The sequence below is a fragment of the Corapipo altera genome, unplaced genomic scaffold (genome assembly GCF_003945725.1).
Source record: "Corapipo altera isolate COAL_440 unplaced genomic scaffold, ASM394572v1 1, whole genome shotgun sequence".
NCBI classification, from domain to species: Eukaryota; Metazoa; Chordata; class Aves; order Passeriformes; family Pipridae; genus Corapipo; species Corapipo altera.
The window spans coordinates 21,809,427-21,826,877 of NW_020884873.1; the positions used below are offsets into that span (position 1 = coordinate 21,809,427).

The window sequence follows — 17,451 nt, forward strand, 5'->3', positions numbered from 1 at the left end:
GCCGCGGTGCTGCTCGCGGGCTCGCGGGGCGGGCACACGGCGCGCGAGCGATGGCGGACCCGAGCTCGTTCTCGTCGCCCGCGTGCTGCCTCACGCGGCACCTCCACCTGCGCTGCCGCGCGGACTTCGGCGCGCGGGCGCTGCGGGGCACGGCCGCTCTCACCGCGCGCGCCGAGCGCGAGGCGCTGCGCTGCCTGGTAACGGCGGGAGGCGGGGGGGGCTCAGGGGGTGAGGGGAGACCCCCGCGCAGCCCGCGCCGGTGCCGCCTCCCCTCATCTGTCTCCCACGTCCTTCCCCTCCCACGGCCGGCGTCCCGGTCCTTCCTTCTTTCTTTCCTTCCCTCCCGCCGCTTGGCCCTCCCCGGACCCCCGGGCTCGGCGGCTGACAGCGCCTCGCAGCCCCCGGTTCCCGCCCGGCCCCCAGAGCCGGCGCGGTGGGCAAAGGAAGAGCAGAATTGTGTCTTTTCTCGTTGAAACGGCGAAGAGGGTGTTGCCAAAAAGACGGGAATAAATCAGTGGAAAACTACACTTAGGGCTTTTTCACCTGTGTGTTTCCTTAGGCCAGCTGCTTTCTCGGTTATCCTTGCAAATAAGCGTATGAACCTCATTAGCTCCTCTATATGTGAAATTTGAGGTTTAGGGGCTTCTTCTCATGCTGACTCCTTAAAATTCTTATGCGGTTGGCACTTGTTTTTTTAAGAAAAAAGCCTAATCCTGTAAGTAATAAAAAGTAACACTTCACTCGAGCTGCAAATGGGAGTGTTGCACTATTTAGATCATCTTCTGTTGAGTGAAAGCCTGGATTTACAGTGGCTTGTTCCACGATGGAAGCCTTGGCAGAGGCTTTTATATCGTTTTACACTTCATCGCAGTACTGTGAAGCCCACTACCTTCGTAGTTCACTTAGTAAACTCCTGTTTCTGCTTCCATGATCAGAAGTTGGTTTTTTTCCTCTTTCCCCTCCAGTTTTCCCAGTTCAGTGCTGCTCTCTTAAAATGCTTGTTCCCAGTGGTCAACACAGTTAGGCAGTTTTTCTGGTTTTACTTAGTAAATACTTGTTGCTTTGGAGAGACTTGTGTTTAAGATTTCATAAATATTGCATTTATTATTACACTATTTAACAGGTATGTAATGTTTTCATCATCACAGGTCTTGGATACGAGAGATGTACAGGTATTTAGAGTGACCGTAAATGGACAGGACGCACAATTTGCTTTTGGGGAAAAGCACAGTTTCAAGGGGACCCCCCTGGAAATCACATTTCCTAAGGAACTAAGAAGGTACACACTTTTGTCTGTTCCTTTAGGTAGTTTCCAAAATGCACTGTATAAGCTGCTTGTCTGCCTGTAGGGTTGTTCTGTAAAGCTTGCAAAGGGACTTAAATTAGGGTGTTGCATTCATTTGATATGATCTTGTAGATTAATTTCATATTTGATTTTCGTTAGGCAAAACTTTGGGAGTCTTTTTACCTACTCCCAGGTCATATATCATGTACAAAATTACTTGCTAAACGGAGTAGCAAAATAATGTGAAATGTATCAAAATTTTTCCAATGCTTCTCATCAGTAATATTATTTCTGCTTCAACTACCTGAATTCTGTCTTTTCAGAATTGCTACAGTGTAGTGCCTACAGAGTTACAGCCCCTGTTTGCCATTCTTTTACACAAGGGCTGACTCTGGATTTCTGTAGAACTTCGGGTTACCACTATGATTAGATAGAAGTATGTTTTCAAATAATAAAAGTTTTATTGTGTTGACTACACTAAGTCCCTGAAAACTGGGACTTGAGTTTTCTCAGCGTGATGGAGAATTAACTAACCATAGTCTACCTCTTAAATTCCATGAATTTAAAGGTTGTTGCCAAATTACAAGATGCTTTTAGGTAGTTTGCTTTATATATTGTAACTCCATGGTATCTTACCCCTCTATGGTGCCAAAGCTGTGACTGTATGAGAAAGTTCCCTTGTTTGAATACAGTTACATACTAAGTTGCTTCTTACTTTTTGGGTTTCAGAACTAGTTACTACCTCTTGTCTGGTCTCTAATTTTTTTATTCATGTTATACTTTGAATTAATGCAATTTAGAAACACACGTAATGTGTAAGAGAAAGGAATGTTGTACAATAGCTGTCCCTTCTGGGAAACACTTATGATCTAATATGAAACTGTACAAATTATGTACTTGAGCAAACAGTCCACACAAAAACATAGGCCTGTTTCTTTTGTTTGACTTTCAGATGCCTTTTTTTTTTTCTTTTTGGTGCTAAATTTCCTTGTAAGAAAAAAAGGGGAGTTAGAGTTATGAGTTGTGATCGTAAGAATTTATAATTTTGTGTGAGATATAGTCCCCCATGTAAGTATCAATAAAACAACGATAAGAAAGGGTAGGAGTTACAACTGACAGTCTGACTGTTCAGAAAGCAGTGTGTCTTTATGGTAATATGAAGTATTTTCTCTTTCCTTTTTGAATATGTACTTTGTAATGCTGGTTATAAACCAGATATGTGTACCTGGTCAGCTTATCTAATGTCCAGCTCCTCTGATTAGCTGAAGTTTGTTCTGATTTATGGTTGGATTGTTTATTCCAGAAAGTTGCATGTATAACCTGGAACTTTCTGAGAATAGAAGCAAGTACTTCTGTGTGCTTTTGGTGTGGTGGTTAAATTTAATAAATAAGAGTATGAATGTGTCAGGTTTGTGTGTGTTCTCTTGTGAGCGAGCTGATACCTGTCTTTCACAGAACTGTTAGTTTTTACTTTACACAAATTCTGAAACCTTGAAAAAAATTTGAACATTTTTTATTTTTCTTCTTAACCCTACTGTTAATAGGGATTTTCAGTAATTACTGAAAATTTGCAGGCTTTTTTTTCTGCTTAAGGATCATACTTACAGAACATTAACATCAGTAGCAAAATCTAATTTTTTTTTTTCTACAGAATACACGTTCTGTATTTTCCTGTGTAAGGTTTTGCACTTTTTTGTCTGAGCATTTTTTATATGTATATGTGCAGTGTTAGATAGTTGTGACAGAACTATATATGTATAGCTGGCCCAAATAGTTCAAAGAAAAAGTCCATGTTCTCCTTGAAGAGAGGAAAGGAAAAGTTTATGGTTAGTAAAAACAATAATAGAAGTGTTTTGACATAAAAATTGAAATAAACTATCTAATTTTTACTATCATAATTTGAAGGGAAAAGTTGTGCTTAGTATGGTACTTGTTCTCATTTTTAATGAGTTTTAGACAGTGCTGCAGACCTATTTTCCAGAAGTCTTTGCAGAGGTATTTCAGTGTGATCAGGATTTGTGTCAAAACAGTCTATGTTCTTTATTACACAGGGGACAAGAAGCAATTGTTGAAATCTCTTTTGAAAGCTCTCCAAAGTCTTCAGCTCTCCAGTGGTTTACTCCAGAGCAAACTTCTGGAAAGAAACACCCATTTCTCTTCAGCCAGTGTCAGGTTGAGTACTTTTTTTTTTTTTAAGCTTGTTTACATACCACTGTTATTTTCCTCTGGTTTCTACAGAGCTGGAGAGGAAGTCTGCTAAGGGAAGGTACAGTAGCCCATAACTTCTAATTGTGCATGTCAAAGGTCCTAAAGGGAAACACTTAATGCCAGGATACTGATGAGATTTTTTACATGTTTGCAGTTTAATAATTCTGTAAGTGCTTTAACGCTCTCCAGTTGTTGAAGAACATACACTACTTTTTAATCAATATATGTGGCTGCTGATCAGTCTTACCTACCATTATTTCTTTTACAAAAGCCTTAACTATGAAAACTACTGTCAGCTATAAGTGATAGAAGTATTGGTTTGTGGATAATGAATTCTCTGGAAGAGCTGTATAGATTTCCACAACAACACATTAGCTGATTTATTTCTAGTCCTCTGCATTAGAAAGGCTGTTATAACTTTTTTCTTTTCTCTCTCTCTAGGCTACTCACTGCAGAGCCATCTTTCCGTGCCAAGACACACCTGCCATAAAACTAACCTACTATGCAGAGGTAAATGAACCTAAGTCAATGTGTATCTTAACTAAAGACAACTGCAACAATGGGAGAATTTATATTCACTCATTTTTGGGGTTTTTTTTTGTAGCTACCAGCATGTGGCCCAAAATAAAAACAGAGAATGTTATTTTTAGCTTAATGTAAGAGACAAGAACTGTTTATCTTCCCTGTAGTACTTCTCTAGCTTTTATGTTTTCTGATATATATATTATATCTTTTCATTCACACACATCTATTTCCAAAAGAAAGAAATACAGTAGTAAGAAAGAAATAAGTCCTAAAATTAAGAATGACAAGAAGTAAGACAACAAAGAGTGCTGTAGCATAAAAATTCTTGAAATTACTCTTATGTATTCCTTTAAGTATATCTTTTGCTATGTAGTTAGGGGATCTTTGCAGTTTGATAGTTTGATTGTTTTAAGGAATCAAACAGCAAGATGTGCAATATGACATTATAATTCAGTTGTCTGAAGAAAGTGAGACTTTTAACTTCTGGTGGAGGTAATCCTTCGGCTTAATTAAATAGTACCGGTCTTCAAGACAAAATTTTCCACGTACATTATATTCTACTTGACGGAGATGACTTAACCACAGAACAATCTGGGCTACTCTTTGTTATCACTTTGTTACCACTGCTTCTAGTCTGTTGTGTAATCCTGTGTGCTGCCTGCATTGCTTATAGTTGGGTGACCTTTCAGATATCCGTTCCAAAAGAGCTGGTGGCTCTCATGAGCGCTAATCGTGATGGAGAGATGCCTGACCCAGAGGACAGCAGTCGGAAGATATACTGTTTCAGTCAGAATGTAAGTGCTCCAGGAGAGTAAATGGATGCCCACGGTCTTATTCCTGATTCATGCAGTTCACAATCACTTCAGAGATGGTTTTGATGTCATCAGGAAATCATGTGACTACTCATGGTGGGTCTTTGCTATTCTAGATATCTCCAGATCCATGATACCTCCTATTTCAGAGACCTCAGATCTTGTTCTGAGAAGACAGCCAGTAAGTGCTGGTGGTGTTTACTGGTCTTTTTTGGCATTCCCAGAAAAGCCAAATTCAAGTATTGAAAACCTTTGGTGTACTCAAAATCCTTTCTGTCTGCACTGATTCTTGGAAAATAACGCAGATGCAAATAACATGAGAGTAAGTTTTAGAGAACATATACTGCAAATTTTAAGCTCATCAAGATCTTAGCAGTGAAGCTCAGCATTGGAACCAATTTTTAGCTTGAAGTTAGGCAAATTCTGACAGGAGAGATCCTGAATTTTTTTTTTAATGTGAAAACTTTGGCTTCTTTGGAAAGTATCTTCAGGGAATTAAATGTTACTGTTGTCTGGATGAAGTGCAACTAGTTTAATGATTCCACTGCTCATAAAGCAGCAGTCTCAATTTACTCTTCTGGCATTTTTCTTCTCACAGGTTTTTGGATTACAGTTCTGATGCTTATGGGATCTCTTGGTGATTCAGTATCTGCTGAACAAGCAGATAAAATTAACATAAGTTTGAAATATAAATTGTTTTTACAGAAGATCTGGGCTATTGAGAGACTTAATGACTGCAAGGAGGGATGGAATTGTGTGATTGGAGGAGAGGAGGGGAGCCTACTCTGAACTGCAGCAGCTCTTGGGTTTCATTTGGTTGCTCTGTGAAACCTGAGGGAGGCAAGAGGGCAGAGAGGGGAAAAAATAGTTACCTTATCTGAGAGCTCATCAAAATGCAGTGTTTTGCCTTCTCTGTGGAGCCAAAACATTTGCCGCTCACGATCTAGTACTTAAGGTATCTATGTTGTGTGTTATCCAGAGCTGTATGTTATCTAGAAATACATTGTTGATAAGTTTGGTGAACCTGTACAAGGAATAACATTTAGTCAAATTGAAATTGTGTGACACTTTCTAATATAGAAAACCATTATTTTTTAGAAAAGACATGTTTTCCTTTTAACAAAAAATTGTATTAAGCGCAAAATATACAAATGAAAAAAGACGAATGTGTTTCCTGAGATAAAAGAGGCAAATGCATCAAGCTTTTGGATATGTAAGTGTGCTGAGTTTACGTAGAACTACTTTTTTTTGCTCTTGTGTGGACAGGCTTGTAAGAAGTGTAGTGGAGACCAGCCCCTGTAAAAATGAGTTTACAACCCAAGAACCATTGACATTTGAATTTCAAAATGTCAAAATAGCAAATTGGACATCAGAATATAGGGATATATTGATGATTTTTTAATAACTTGTCTATTACATAAGTCAGTGGACTTGATTCTTTTCAAGAATATGTTCTATGGATTAATAGGTAAAATTAAAACACACATGATATGGGTATTTTAATAAATGATATTTAAATAGTTTGGAGATAATGGTGGAATAAAATTTTCTGAAATGTTGTCTCCAACTAATTATGATGCAAAGTATTACTTACTTATTTAACAGTGTTAATCAGATGAAGTGGAACTCTTACAGGGATGGCTCTATTATGCCCTTTTCTTTCCAGAGCACTCAGAGAAAACATTTCTCTATAAAGATACTCCAGTTTGAAGTTTTTTCGAAAAAATAACAAATACTCAGAGTTTGTTTTAATTACAAACATGGAAATCAAATACATACATTTTGATTTTTCCTGAATTTTTTATATCCATAAATATTCTTGTTTACTTCATTAGCTCTCTTCCTGCATCCTTCTGTGTGATAAAACTGCCCTTTATCCAAACAGTGTCTCTTAACTTCTCCTTCTATAAAATTTAATTTAACTGAAATGAATATAGAAAACTGACTTTCTTTTAAACATGAAGCAAACCAGCTGCATTTTTATATTCTTATTTTTCCAAACAGAGATCATACTTACAGTTTTGTGGCTTTTGCATGAAGCATCTTTGAAGCAAGTACGTCCTATGGAATATTATTTGGGGAGTGCCTTTAAAAAAACAATACCTTCCTTTAAGGCAGGAAACTGTAGAGGAAAACTTCTTTATTTACATATCTTTGTTTTTCTCTGAATCAGTGGTCTTGATAACTCACATTACAAATAAGATTTTTTTTTTCTGATGTTCTTCACTAGGTTCCCATACCTTGCTACTTGTTTGCTTTAGTGGTTGGAGCTTTAGAAAGCAGGTGAGTGAATCTGCACAGTATAAATATTAATAACTATAATAAATCTTCAGAGTTAACTTTTTAACTTTCTTGGTCTTTTTTCTACTTTTAAAAGGTGTTCAAGGTTCAGTTAGCCTGTTTATATCAAACTGCATGTATATTGATTTGCTCTTGCATAATCCTTTTACTTTTGCCATAAGTTAGAGAAATCACCTGAAGTGTTTGGAACTGGAAAAGCTCTTAAGGGTTTACAATTTAGCACAGGAAATAGATCTTTCTCGGGTAGCAGATAAGCCTTGTCATGTACAAAAGGCAGATAAGTATAGCTTCATTTCTCATCTGCACAAGGTTCTGTTAATCTGTGCCATAATGATGCATTTATATTAGGGCTTTTCAGCATTTAAAAATCTGTAAGTGGTTTTCCTATTCTTTTGTGCTGAACAGTGGATGTGTGTTGTTTGGTTTGTTTTCTAAGGATTTACTTTAGCAGTGGAGAGGAAAAACAGATAAAGACTAATAAGTTTCTTCTGCAACATGGGTTACTCAAGAGCAAAGTTAAACATATGCTTTCTATATTGGTTTCCCGTAGAATTATTTCTGGTTCATGGTGTCTTATTGGCATTTATTTTTACTTTCGACAGAAAGATTGGCCCAAGGACACTGGTGTGGGCTGAAAAGGAGCTAGTGGATAAATCAGCCTATGAGTTCTCTGAGGTGGGTAATCAAAAACAACAACCAAAGTTTTGTAAACTATTTCACATAGTATTGGAAAAGGAACAAACTGAGTTTAACTGTTTTGTTCATCTGTAGCTCTTCTTTCTCTACCTCCCACTCCCAAAAATGTTTGCAGCACAAGATTATTACTGCAAATACATATTGATACAGTCTTGTACTCATTTTGCATGTGGGACTCACCAAGGTGACAGAGGAGGAAATATGGGATCCATTGCTTATTGTTTGTTCAGTGTTTGTAGTCAGAATTCATCTTAGAAACTAATGTGGATTCTTGTTTCAGGCTGAAGCTATGCTGAAAACAGCAGAAGATTTAGCAGGACCTTATGTATGGGGACAGTATGATTTGTTAGTCTTACCACCTTCTTTTCCTTATGGTGGTATGGAGAATCCTTGTCTCACTTTTGTAACTCCAACACTATTGGTAAGTATAACAGTGATAAGCAAGGCCTAAGGATAAATTGACTTTTACCCGTCAAGTGGTGGATACTAACGTACAAATTGGATTAATCTTCTTAGACAGACCTGTTCCTACCTCCTTTGGAGTTAGGGATCATACTAGAAACTGCATTAAGTGGTCTATTTTGAGGTTTACTTGAACTGACAACTAACTTATCCTTTTCTTTTCTAGGCAGGTGATCGATCTCTGTCAAATGTAAGTCCAAAATAGGTTCTTGTTTTTCATTCTAAGTAAATTCTGGAAAACTGGAGATGTATGTATTTTGTATAATGGACGGATGGTGCCTGTATGTATAGGGGGCTGACTGAGGTTAGCTGCTCTGTAGCTCTTTTCCTGTCCTGTTAAACCACAAAACCCGTGTATAGATATGTTTAAAAACAACAACTGAATTGACCTAATTGAAATTGTTTCTAGGGAATGTCTTCCTGTACATGTGTATCTATGAAGTAGAACTCATATTATGTACAATTTACTATAAAGTGAAAGTAATGAGTACAATTTGAGTAATTTTTTTGTTTTTTGGAAAGTTGAGAGCTCTGAGTATTTTTTTGTTTCATATGTCTTTCTACTAGACTGATGTACTGCTAAAGAAAAAAAAATATTTTCTTATACCAAGAATACTGAAATATGGATACTTAGTGTTGTGCATCATTAGCTTTCCAGGGGTGACTTCCTGTTTGATATTTTGGAAAATCACAGCACTGCAGAAGTTGCTTAGGTGGGAAAGTAGTACTAGCCCATCACTTGGTATTCTGTATTCTGAAATGTGATTTCATAAATGAGTTACCTACACCAAGCTACCAGAGAATTTTTGTTGATCAGTGTGGCTCTATGGCTTGCAGGCTGGGCATTCAAAGTTATTTCTGTAGAAGGTTTGTTAGGGGAGTTAGTCCTCTACTTGAAATTTATATGGATAGGTCTACAGAACTATGAATAGTGGCTGACTTTTGGAATGTAATGTAGTAAATAAGATCCCATCAGGATTTTATTCTTTCTGTTAGGATTTGATGTTCCTTTTCCAGAGGAGTCTAAATTTTAGATCTGTTTTCTGTGTTTTAGGTTATTGCTCATGAAATCTCTCATAGCTGGACAGGAAACTTGGTAACCAACAAAACATGGGAGCATTTTTGGTGGGTATGATGTTCAGTGCAATGCATATCATATTTTAAATTTAATCTGTAAAGAGACCAACCAAATTCATTTTGCCATCCTATGGTGCTGACTTTATCAATGTATTTCCAGGCTGAATGAGGGTCATACTGTATATTTGGAACGCAGGATTGGTGGTCGGTTGTTTGGTGAGCAGTTCAGGCACTTTCAAGCCCTGGGAGGCTGGAGAGAACTGCAGAACACGGTAAATGTTTTTAAAGTTATCACAACTTTATGCTTAAGCCTATATCTAAATTAAAAAAGCTGTTTCATTTGTGTTTCCCACAAATAACATTAATTGAGTCAGCTTTCCTAATACTTTCTTATTAGATGATGAACAGCTTTGATTCCAAGGTGTATGATTGCTTCCCAAGGTAATAGCTTAATATACACAGATTAGATAAAGCTTTTTAAACTATTTTAGGCTGTCCTGTAAGGATTAACATCTTTTAGAGACTTCCCTGCTTATTTTGGGTAAGGCTAAATTGCAGTGTTACCTGTTGCCATACTGGTAGGCAGCTAAAAGCTTGTCAGAATGATATGCATGTGTGACCATCCAAATTTCCAGTGCCTCATGCAAGTAACTGGTTGGGGTTTTTTTCTGTGTCTAAAAGGGTTGTTTAGTTTTGTGTTTAAGTAGCATGGTCAAACCTTAGTTTTCAGATTTCAGTCTGTGATATTTCCAGCCCTCTCATTCTCTTTGGTGATGCAGTGTACCTGGTTTACTATGAATATTTCCTCCTTATATTTTTTATTTCATATCAACCATTTAAATCAGGTGGTTAAATAGTTTATTAATGAAGGGATAAATATGGATAGTTTAATAGGTGCTTATGGTTATGACAGCTGGAGCACACAGTGATTGATCATAACATCTTTCTGTTTGTTACACGATCAGGCACTGATAAATGAGAAAAATTTTAGTAAACTGCGTTTTGTGCAGATTCAGAACTTCAGGAAAAAGAATGAGAAAGAATGCTTTGAAATGAGGCTGTCTTAGTTTTGGATGGTTTATACTTTATAGAGAGAATTAGTAGTGATTTGAAAGAGTACTAGTTTTCCTAGATGAATATCTTTTCTTGTGTTTTTTACACAGATAAATACTCTTGGAGATAAAAATCCTGTAACTAACCTTGTCCTTAATCTGGATGAAGTAGATCCTGATGTTGCCTATTCATCTGTTCCGTATGAGAAAGGCTTTGCTTTGCTTTTTTACCTTGAACAACTTCTTGGAGGACCAGGTAAGTGTTAGTCAGACCTTATATATTATTGTTTTCCATTTTAATTTCAAACACTGAAACAATTTGGTTTTTAACTCTTAGATGTCTTCATGGGCTTCTTGAAGGCTTACGTTCAGCAGTTTGCTTATAAGAGTATAGTAACAGAGGACTGGAAGAAGTTCTTGTACTCCTACTTCAAGGATAAGGTTGAGTAGTATTTAAAACTAATCGCTTGAAACCTTTTAATGTGAAATTACGGTATAGCTCATGATTTATCATCTTTAAAGACCAGTTCTTTATTTTTCTTTTCTTTATTTCAAGATCTTAGTATGATGTAATCTGGCATCTTGTAAAGATAGGTTTGCATTATGATGCCTTTTTTTTTCTTTCCATAGAAGGGAATATTTTGTTTTGAAGTAATCTGTATAGGATTCTCCAGGGTAAATGGAGCGATGTTAATAAAACAAACAAAAAAAAAGGTTAAAACTAGATTTCATAGGGTGTGCTTTTCTCAAAAAATAAAAGCAACCAAACAAAAACCCAACCAAACAGAAAAGAACAACGACACCAGTAATTCACATTTAAAATTTAATGAGATTTTGTGTTGCTTTGTAGGTAGATGTTCTTGATAAAGTTGATTGGAACTCATGGTTTCATGCTCCAGGAATGCCACCAGTGAAGCCTACGTAAGCTGCATTCTTCTGAAGTTCATCTTTTCCTTCTTCAGATTGCGTGTGATTTTTCCAAACAGTCATGAAACAGTTTGTAAACAGGGTTAAAGTCTTCTTACAAACATTTTATTAGAGAATACCCTACTACTATGTAGGAGAAAAAAACCGTCACCGTTAACATTTTCAGTCTTTTATTCTGGTGGAAATTCATTTTGCTTTGAAAGTTGCCAGGAAAGATTGGTTTTTTCTGGCACATTGTTACAACAGTCTTCTCTTTTCAGCTTTAAGCTATAATATATGTATGAGCATATATGCTGAGTATTAATCATTTTAAGAGTCTGTGGGATCGAGAGATAGTGTCACATATGCACAAAGTGCTTCTAACTAAAACTGAAATATATTTTGTGATATCTTTTGTAAATTGTGTTGCAGTATTGAATTGGAGCATACAATGAACAAATGTGGAGCCACTTGAGAATAATTTCTAATTATTCTTGTAAAAAATATTACAGGTGCTTTTTCTGTTTCCAAAGTATGATCCTTTGTTTTTAATATTTGACAGGTATGATATGACACTAGCAAATGCTTGCGTTGCCCTGAGCCAAAGATGGATTGAAGTGAGTAGTTAAAGAATGCTGAGGTGTCTGTATCTTGTAAAACTTTGTTGTACAAAGTGAGCCCTTCTTTTCTGAAATCTATTGTTTGCTGAGAGAGTGTGTATTTATGGTGATAGTTTGGCTACCAAGGATTCTGCATTTCCTAGACTAGCCTTTCATCAAAATTTGTGGATTAGCTATGACTTATGTTGGTGAAGTGTGGTACATATTTTAACAAGGCACACAGCCAGCTTCTTGTTAAACATATGTAGTAACTGAACTGAGAATATTCTTTTTGAAACCCTGATATTACGACTTGATTTAAAAACAAATGCCAAGATATCTCTGCATCACTGATTATATGGTATCAGCAATAGTTCTACTACATTATAGTGGAGTTATGCATTTCCCATCAAAAGCTGAAATATAAGTTATAGTAAGTAACTAATACCACATAATTTTCTCTTAATTTTAACCATAAACAACATACAACTAATAGAGAATTCAGCATACCTTCCTTTTGTTAGCTCTGTGGTTTTTCACTGTACTTGTATGTTATCTTTTAACTTTCTTCTTAATGTTACTTTTTGTAAAAAAAAAAAGTATTTGATTTTTCACCTAACTAACAGAAAGACAGTGGAGATAAAAAGATCAGTGGAGAGAAAATAAGTGAAGAGTAGAAACATCAGACAGCAGCTTAAATCCCTCCCTTCCCCTTATTGTAACATCCTGCACAGATACAAATCAGTATCTTCTTTATGTGAAATACCTCAACAGTAAGTGCGGATGCCAAAACAGAAAATTACACCCTATTGTACTTTTTAAATACATATTAAAAATTAAGTAAGCATTCTCTTTTAGGCAAAAGAAAGTGATTTGGGCTCATTCAGCTCAGCAGACCTGAAGGAAATGTCATCTCATCAGTTAATTGAGTTCCTGGCACTGTTGCTTCTGGAGGTAAATGTGCACCTGGGGTGACTTGATTCTGGTATCGCAAAAGCAGACACAGAAGCCCTACTGTGCTTTGGAATTATGCTGTTCTTTTAAGTTTTGCTAACTTAATCTGCTCTCACCATACATAGTTATTAAAACCTTCAGCCTTGCCTCCCTGATTTATGTCTGGCTCTTCAGTTAACAAGGAACATATAGAGTATTTTGGATTGAATCCAATGGATTCAATGAGATACTTGAATTTGTCTGTATTTGATGTTATAGCAAATAAGCTATAAATCAAATGGAATGCAAATACTTTGTTTTGATTGTTTTGATAGTACTGGATATGGGAGTTAGCTGACATTTATTCCTTGCCTGTTCCCTAATACTGTGGAAAGGTGAAAGGAACAAATAAAATATTTGTAAGATTTCAGTTTCTTTGTAGCATCAATCTTCTTGATTACCCTGTTTATTTTTGGAGTATCTGGCTTGAAGTGTTCCTCTGGCTTATTCTGACTGTGCAATTTCTTTTTCAGGCACCTCTTCCATTGTCACATGTCAAACGCATGCAGGAAGTATATGACTTCAATGCTATAAACAATTCTGAAATAAGATTCAGGTTGGTTCTAGTGTGGGCACTTTTCTAATATTAAATGCTTTCATAAAATGAATTGTCCTGCTTCATAAATGGTCTGAGACATCCTTTGTACAGAACTGGTGCAGGCTTTGGATTTGGGTTTTTTGTTGTTGTTGTTGTGGCTTTTTTTTAAAAGTACATGTGCAAACATACTTACCAGAGTCATGTTCTGTTACTGTGAATTGGGCAAATACAGTCTGGTAGAAGAACTCAAAGTGGGCGGTGGATTAGCTGTGCCTTATTTTAATCTGTCATGCTAGCAAAGGAACCTGACAACCTGGTAACTTATTTTGGGGGTGGTCTTGAATAAAACAGTGAACAATCTTTCCAATATTTAGTCAGCACCTGGTCTTCAGGACTTAACCTTGTCAGTTTTTCTGCTGATGTGCCAATGTTTTTTTCAACACAACTTGAAATTTTTTTTTGTCACATTTTATTGCTTACTATTATAAAAAATTTGTCTCGTTAAAAAAAGTAAATGTCAAAGGGGAAATTTCTAAACAAGCAGTAAGTACTTCTGGCTAAATTGATTCTCATGCCATCCTAATTTCTTCTATTTTATATTTACAAATTGTGTTTACACATGTCACTTGTTGGAAAAAGGTACCCCATTGGGATATAAGTAATCTCAAAAGGTATCTTGAAGTATTGCATATTTTGCTACTGTTACCTACTTGGATACATTTATAATAGTTACCACTGTTCTGCCTTAACTGGGGGTAGTTCTTAGTTTCTTATTTAAAAAACTAAGTATTTTAAACATATAATTCCAACTTCCTGTAACAAGATGAATTTCTTCTCTTTTTTTAAACGAAACAAGCACATGCCCAGTAGCTTGTGATATTTTGTTTGGATTTTTTGCTGGTTTGTTTTTCGGGGTTTTCTATAATCACTTGGTCAAATATGACAAGGGCTGTATAGTTCAACTCTAATTCTGAGTGATACAACTAGACACTATTGTAATATAAAAAATTATATAGCTTCAGAAAATAATCTGACCATTTTGGAGGAACTTGGCTGCAATTTTTTCCTGTTTTATGGAAAAGTTCACCTTTGTACTATGCTAGTCAAACACTAAATATTTTATGTTGAATTTAGCTAGATCTCACTCCCGTGATGACAGAGCAGTGCCCAGAGTGTTTATGGGAACAGAATCGTAATATAACCAACCACCACAAATGAAAATAAAAGTGCGAATTTTTTCTTTGCCCCCCCATCTCCAGGTGGCTGCGTCTCTGTATCAGGTCCAAGTGGGAAGAAGCTATTCCTCTGGCTCTAAAAATGGCAACAGATCAGGGCAGGATGAAGTTTACTCGACCCTTGTTCAGGTAAAAGTAATCTCCAAATTGTAGGAGCTCATGCTGTTGGCATTTCTAGTATAATGGAATGTATAATAGAAGTGCATTTATGGTACACATTTAAGTGATATAATAGAGAATTCTCGGAATACTGTGACTAAGCTTATCTTCTGAGTCGCTTTCCACTTGCTGACTTTTTTTCATAGAAGAAAGCTTAATCCCGGTATGCACCTTAAGGTGAGGCTTTCAAGGGAAAAGTAAAACCTTGAGGAAATCCCTGGTGTACTATTTTTCTAGATTTTTGTAATGGTGCTTCCCCTCCCTCCTCCTTCTTTTACAGGGACCTTTACAGTTTTGACAAGAGTCGAGATCTGGCTGTCAAGACATTTCTGGAGCATAGACCCTCTATGCACCCAGTCACTTCAATGCTTGTGGGCAAAGACTTGAAGCAGGACCAGTGAAATTTTCTTGTTGCTGAAAGAAGAGACTAATTGCCCAAACTGTTGATATGCGTGCTTGATTATGCCATTAAATGCTCTGCTGCTTTGGTACTGATGTAGCTTAAAATTAATTTTCCAAATCAAATTCAGTACTTTCTATTTTGCATTTCCAAGTAAAGCAGCAAAATTGCTATATCTCTGGAATTGGAAGAATGTTTTTGTTACAAGCAATTTTTAGAACACACAGAAACTGTTCTGAGATGTCAGTCATTTGTCAGTGATAAAATTGAAAATCATGAAAAATTAATTGGTGGATGGTATGACACCTTGTGCACAGCATTCTTTTCCATAGCATGGTGGTTGAAACTTCAAGTATCTAAAGACTACAAAATAAATCTCTTGTTTCCCTACTTGCCTGTGTATTGATCTGTGCAAAAAGTTTTGATTTAATACTTTTGTTTTATTTATTGTTTTTTTGTGGGAGAAATTTTTGAGTCCAGAAGGACTATGAAGATGGTTTTCAACCCACTCACTGTATATTTTCAAAACTTATTATTGCAGGGGAGCTAAAGTCCAAGCCTTTCCTTACCCAGTTTGATATTTTTAATATTTGCATTTTTTAGCCGATTCTGGGCTCTACCCCTTGTGCTAATATAACAACTTAGAGGTGAGTTCGAATACAATGGCAGAGCCGTGTTTCCTGTATTTGTTACAGCGCTGCAGTTCAAGGTGGTGGCGTAGGTGATGCTGTGGGGAATGCTGCCATCTCTAGGCTGGGTTTTGCAGTGAATTTGGTAGGGACTGCTTTCCCTGGAGATGATATGTTTGTATAAATTAAATCTGTTGACATAGGGATAACCCCGTGCAAAGAAGCAACAAACAATACCAAAAAGTACTGATTTAGGGGAGGAGGATAGCAAATACAGGTCGTGACAAAAGGCTTGGATTTAATAATAGCATTTAGGAGGAGAGAACCTGACAATTGATTAATTTATGTTCTGAGTTTTGATCCTTACAAGCTTTCAAGTTGTCATAGTTTAACCCCACCCAGCAACTAATAACCAGGCAGCTGCTCACTCGCTCCCCCCAGTGGGATGGGGGAGAGGATTGGAAAAGTAAAAATGAGAAAACTCATGGTTTGAGATAAATACAGTTTAATAGGTAAAGATAAATACAGTTTAATAGGTAAAGTAAAAGCTGCACACACAAGCAAAGCCAAACAAGGAATTCATTCACTGTTTCCCATGGGCAGGCAGGTGTTCAACCATCTCCAGAAAAGCAGGGCTCCATCACACATTACAGTGACTTGGGAAGGCAAACACCATCATTCTGAACATTTTTCCCCTCTTTCTGCTTCTTCCCTCCTCAGCTTTATATGCTGAGCACGATGCCATAGGGTATGGAATGTCCGTTTGGTCAGTGGGGTCAGCTGTCCCATCTGTGTCCCCTCCCAGCTCCATGTGCACCTCCAGCCTCCTCACTGGTGGAATGGGGTGAGAAGCAGAAAAGGCCTTGGCTCTGTGCAAGCACTTCTCAGCAATAACAACATCATCCTTGTGTTATCAACACTGTTTCCAGCACAAATCCAAAACATAGCTCCAGACCAGCTACTCCAAAGAAAATTAACTCTACCAGAGGCAAAACCAGCACGCAAATAGATGAAATGTTCTTCATCAGGAGATTAGTTGTTTTGTGGAGGCAGCTCTAAGATAAATTAAGGCGTGAACATACCTTGCTGACTTTTATTCATTTAAGGCACTCTAAGTGCTTCACTTCAACTCTATCCCACATATGTTTTAGTTTAAATAAAAATTATAGAAAATTTAACTCGTAGGTTATTAAGGCTGAAAGATCAGCTTAAAATCTTTCTATGAATGTTGTGACACTCAACTTTTATTAAACAGAATAAAATACTGGCCTTGGGGAACAAAAATAATGTAATTTCCTCATGTGTGTTGAACTTACAGACTTTCTTGTGTTAAGGATGTAATGAACCATTCACTCTCTTGCTGCTCCCCTGAATGAGTGGTAACTTCTGCTGGAGAACCTCACTGAAAAGAATTTTTCTATATTTCAGCTTAGAAATTCGTGCAGTTCCTTTCATTTGCTCCCAAAATCTGATTAGGCTTCTGCTACCGCATCACCTTAGTGAATGAATGGAGATTCTTTTGGGCAAAGCTCTGGTCAGAGGCAGGGGTATCTGGGTGTCAGCAGGCTCAGGTT

At 37.0% G+C, this 17,451-nt stretch overlaps 1 protein-coding gene across 2 annotated transcripts; it reads left to right on the forward strand.

Moving 5' to 3' along the window:
• The first annotated feature begins 12 nt into the window (after positions 1–12).
• Positions 13–15,638, forward strand: LTA4H (leukotriene A4 hydrolase). 2 transcript variants are annotated; one of them, XM_027665224.1, is made up of 19 exons: positions 13–197; positions 1,149–1,279; positions 3,337–3,457; positions 3,935–4,003; positions 4,708–4,812; positions 7,061–7,113; positions 7,734–7,806; positions 8,108–8,248; positions 8,456–8,479; positions 9,344–9,414; positions 9,527–9,638; positions 10,530–10,674; positions 10,756–10,859; positions 11,269–11,339; positions 11,887–11,941; positions 12,782–12,877; positions 13,390–13,472; positions 14,714–14,818; positions 15,129–15,638. In XM_027665224.1, the coding sequence occupies exons 1-19, from the start codon at positions 51–53 to the stop codon at positions 15,247–15,249; spliced, it is 1,827 nt and encodes a 608-aa protein (XP_027521025.1). In that variant the 5' UTR covers positions 13–50; the 3' UTR covers positions 15,250–15,638. The 2 variants fall into 2 exon arrangements, with proteins under 2 accessions (XP_027521025.1, XP_027521034.1); XM_027665233.1 differs by lacking the exon at positions 13–197 and adding an exon at positions 492–715.
• The last annotated feature ends 1,813 nt before the right edge of the window (positions 15,639–17,451 follow it).

Coding starts and splice junctions, on each gene's coding strand:
- LTA4H (XM_027665224.1), top strand. CDS start 51: ATGGCGGACCCGAGCTCGTTCTCGTCGCCCGCGTGCTGCCTCACGCGG. Junction 198..1,148: donor GCGAGGCGCTGCGCTGCCTG/GTAACGGCGGGA, acceptor TCATCATCACAG/GTCTTGGATACGAGAGATGT. Junction 8,480..9,343: donor GTGATCGATCTCTGTCAAAT/GTAAGTCCAAAA, acceptor TCTGTGTTTTAG/GTTATTGCTCATGAAATCTC.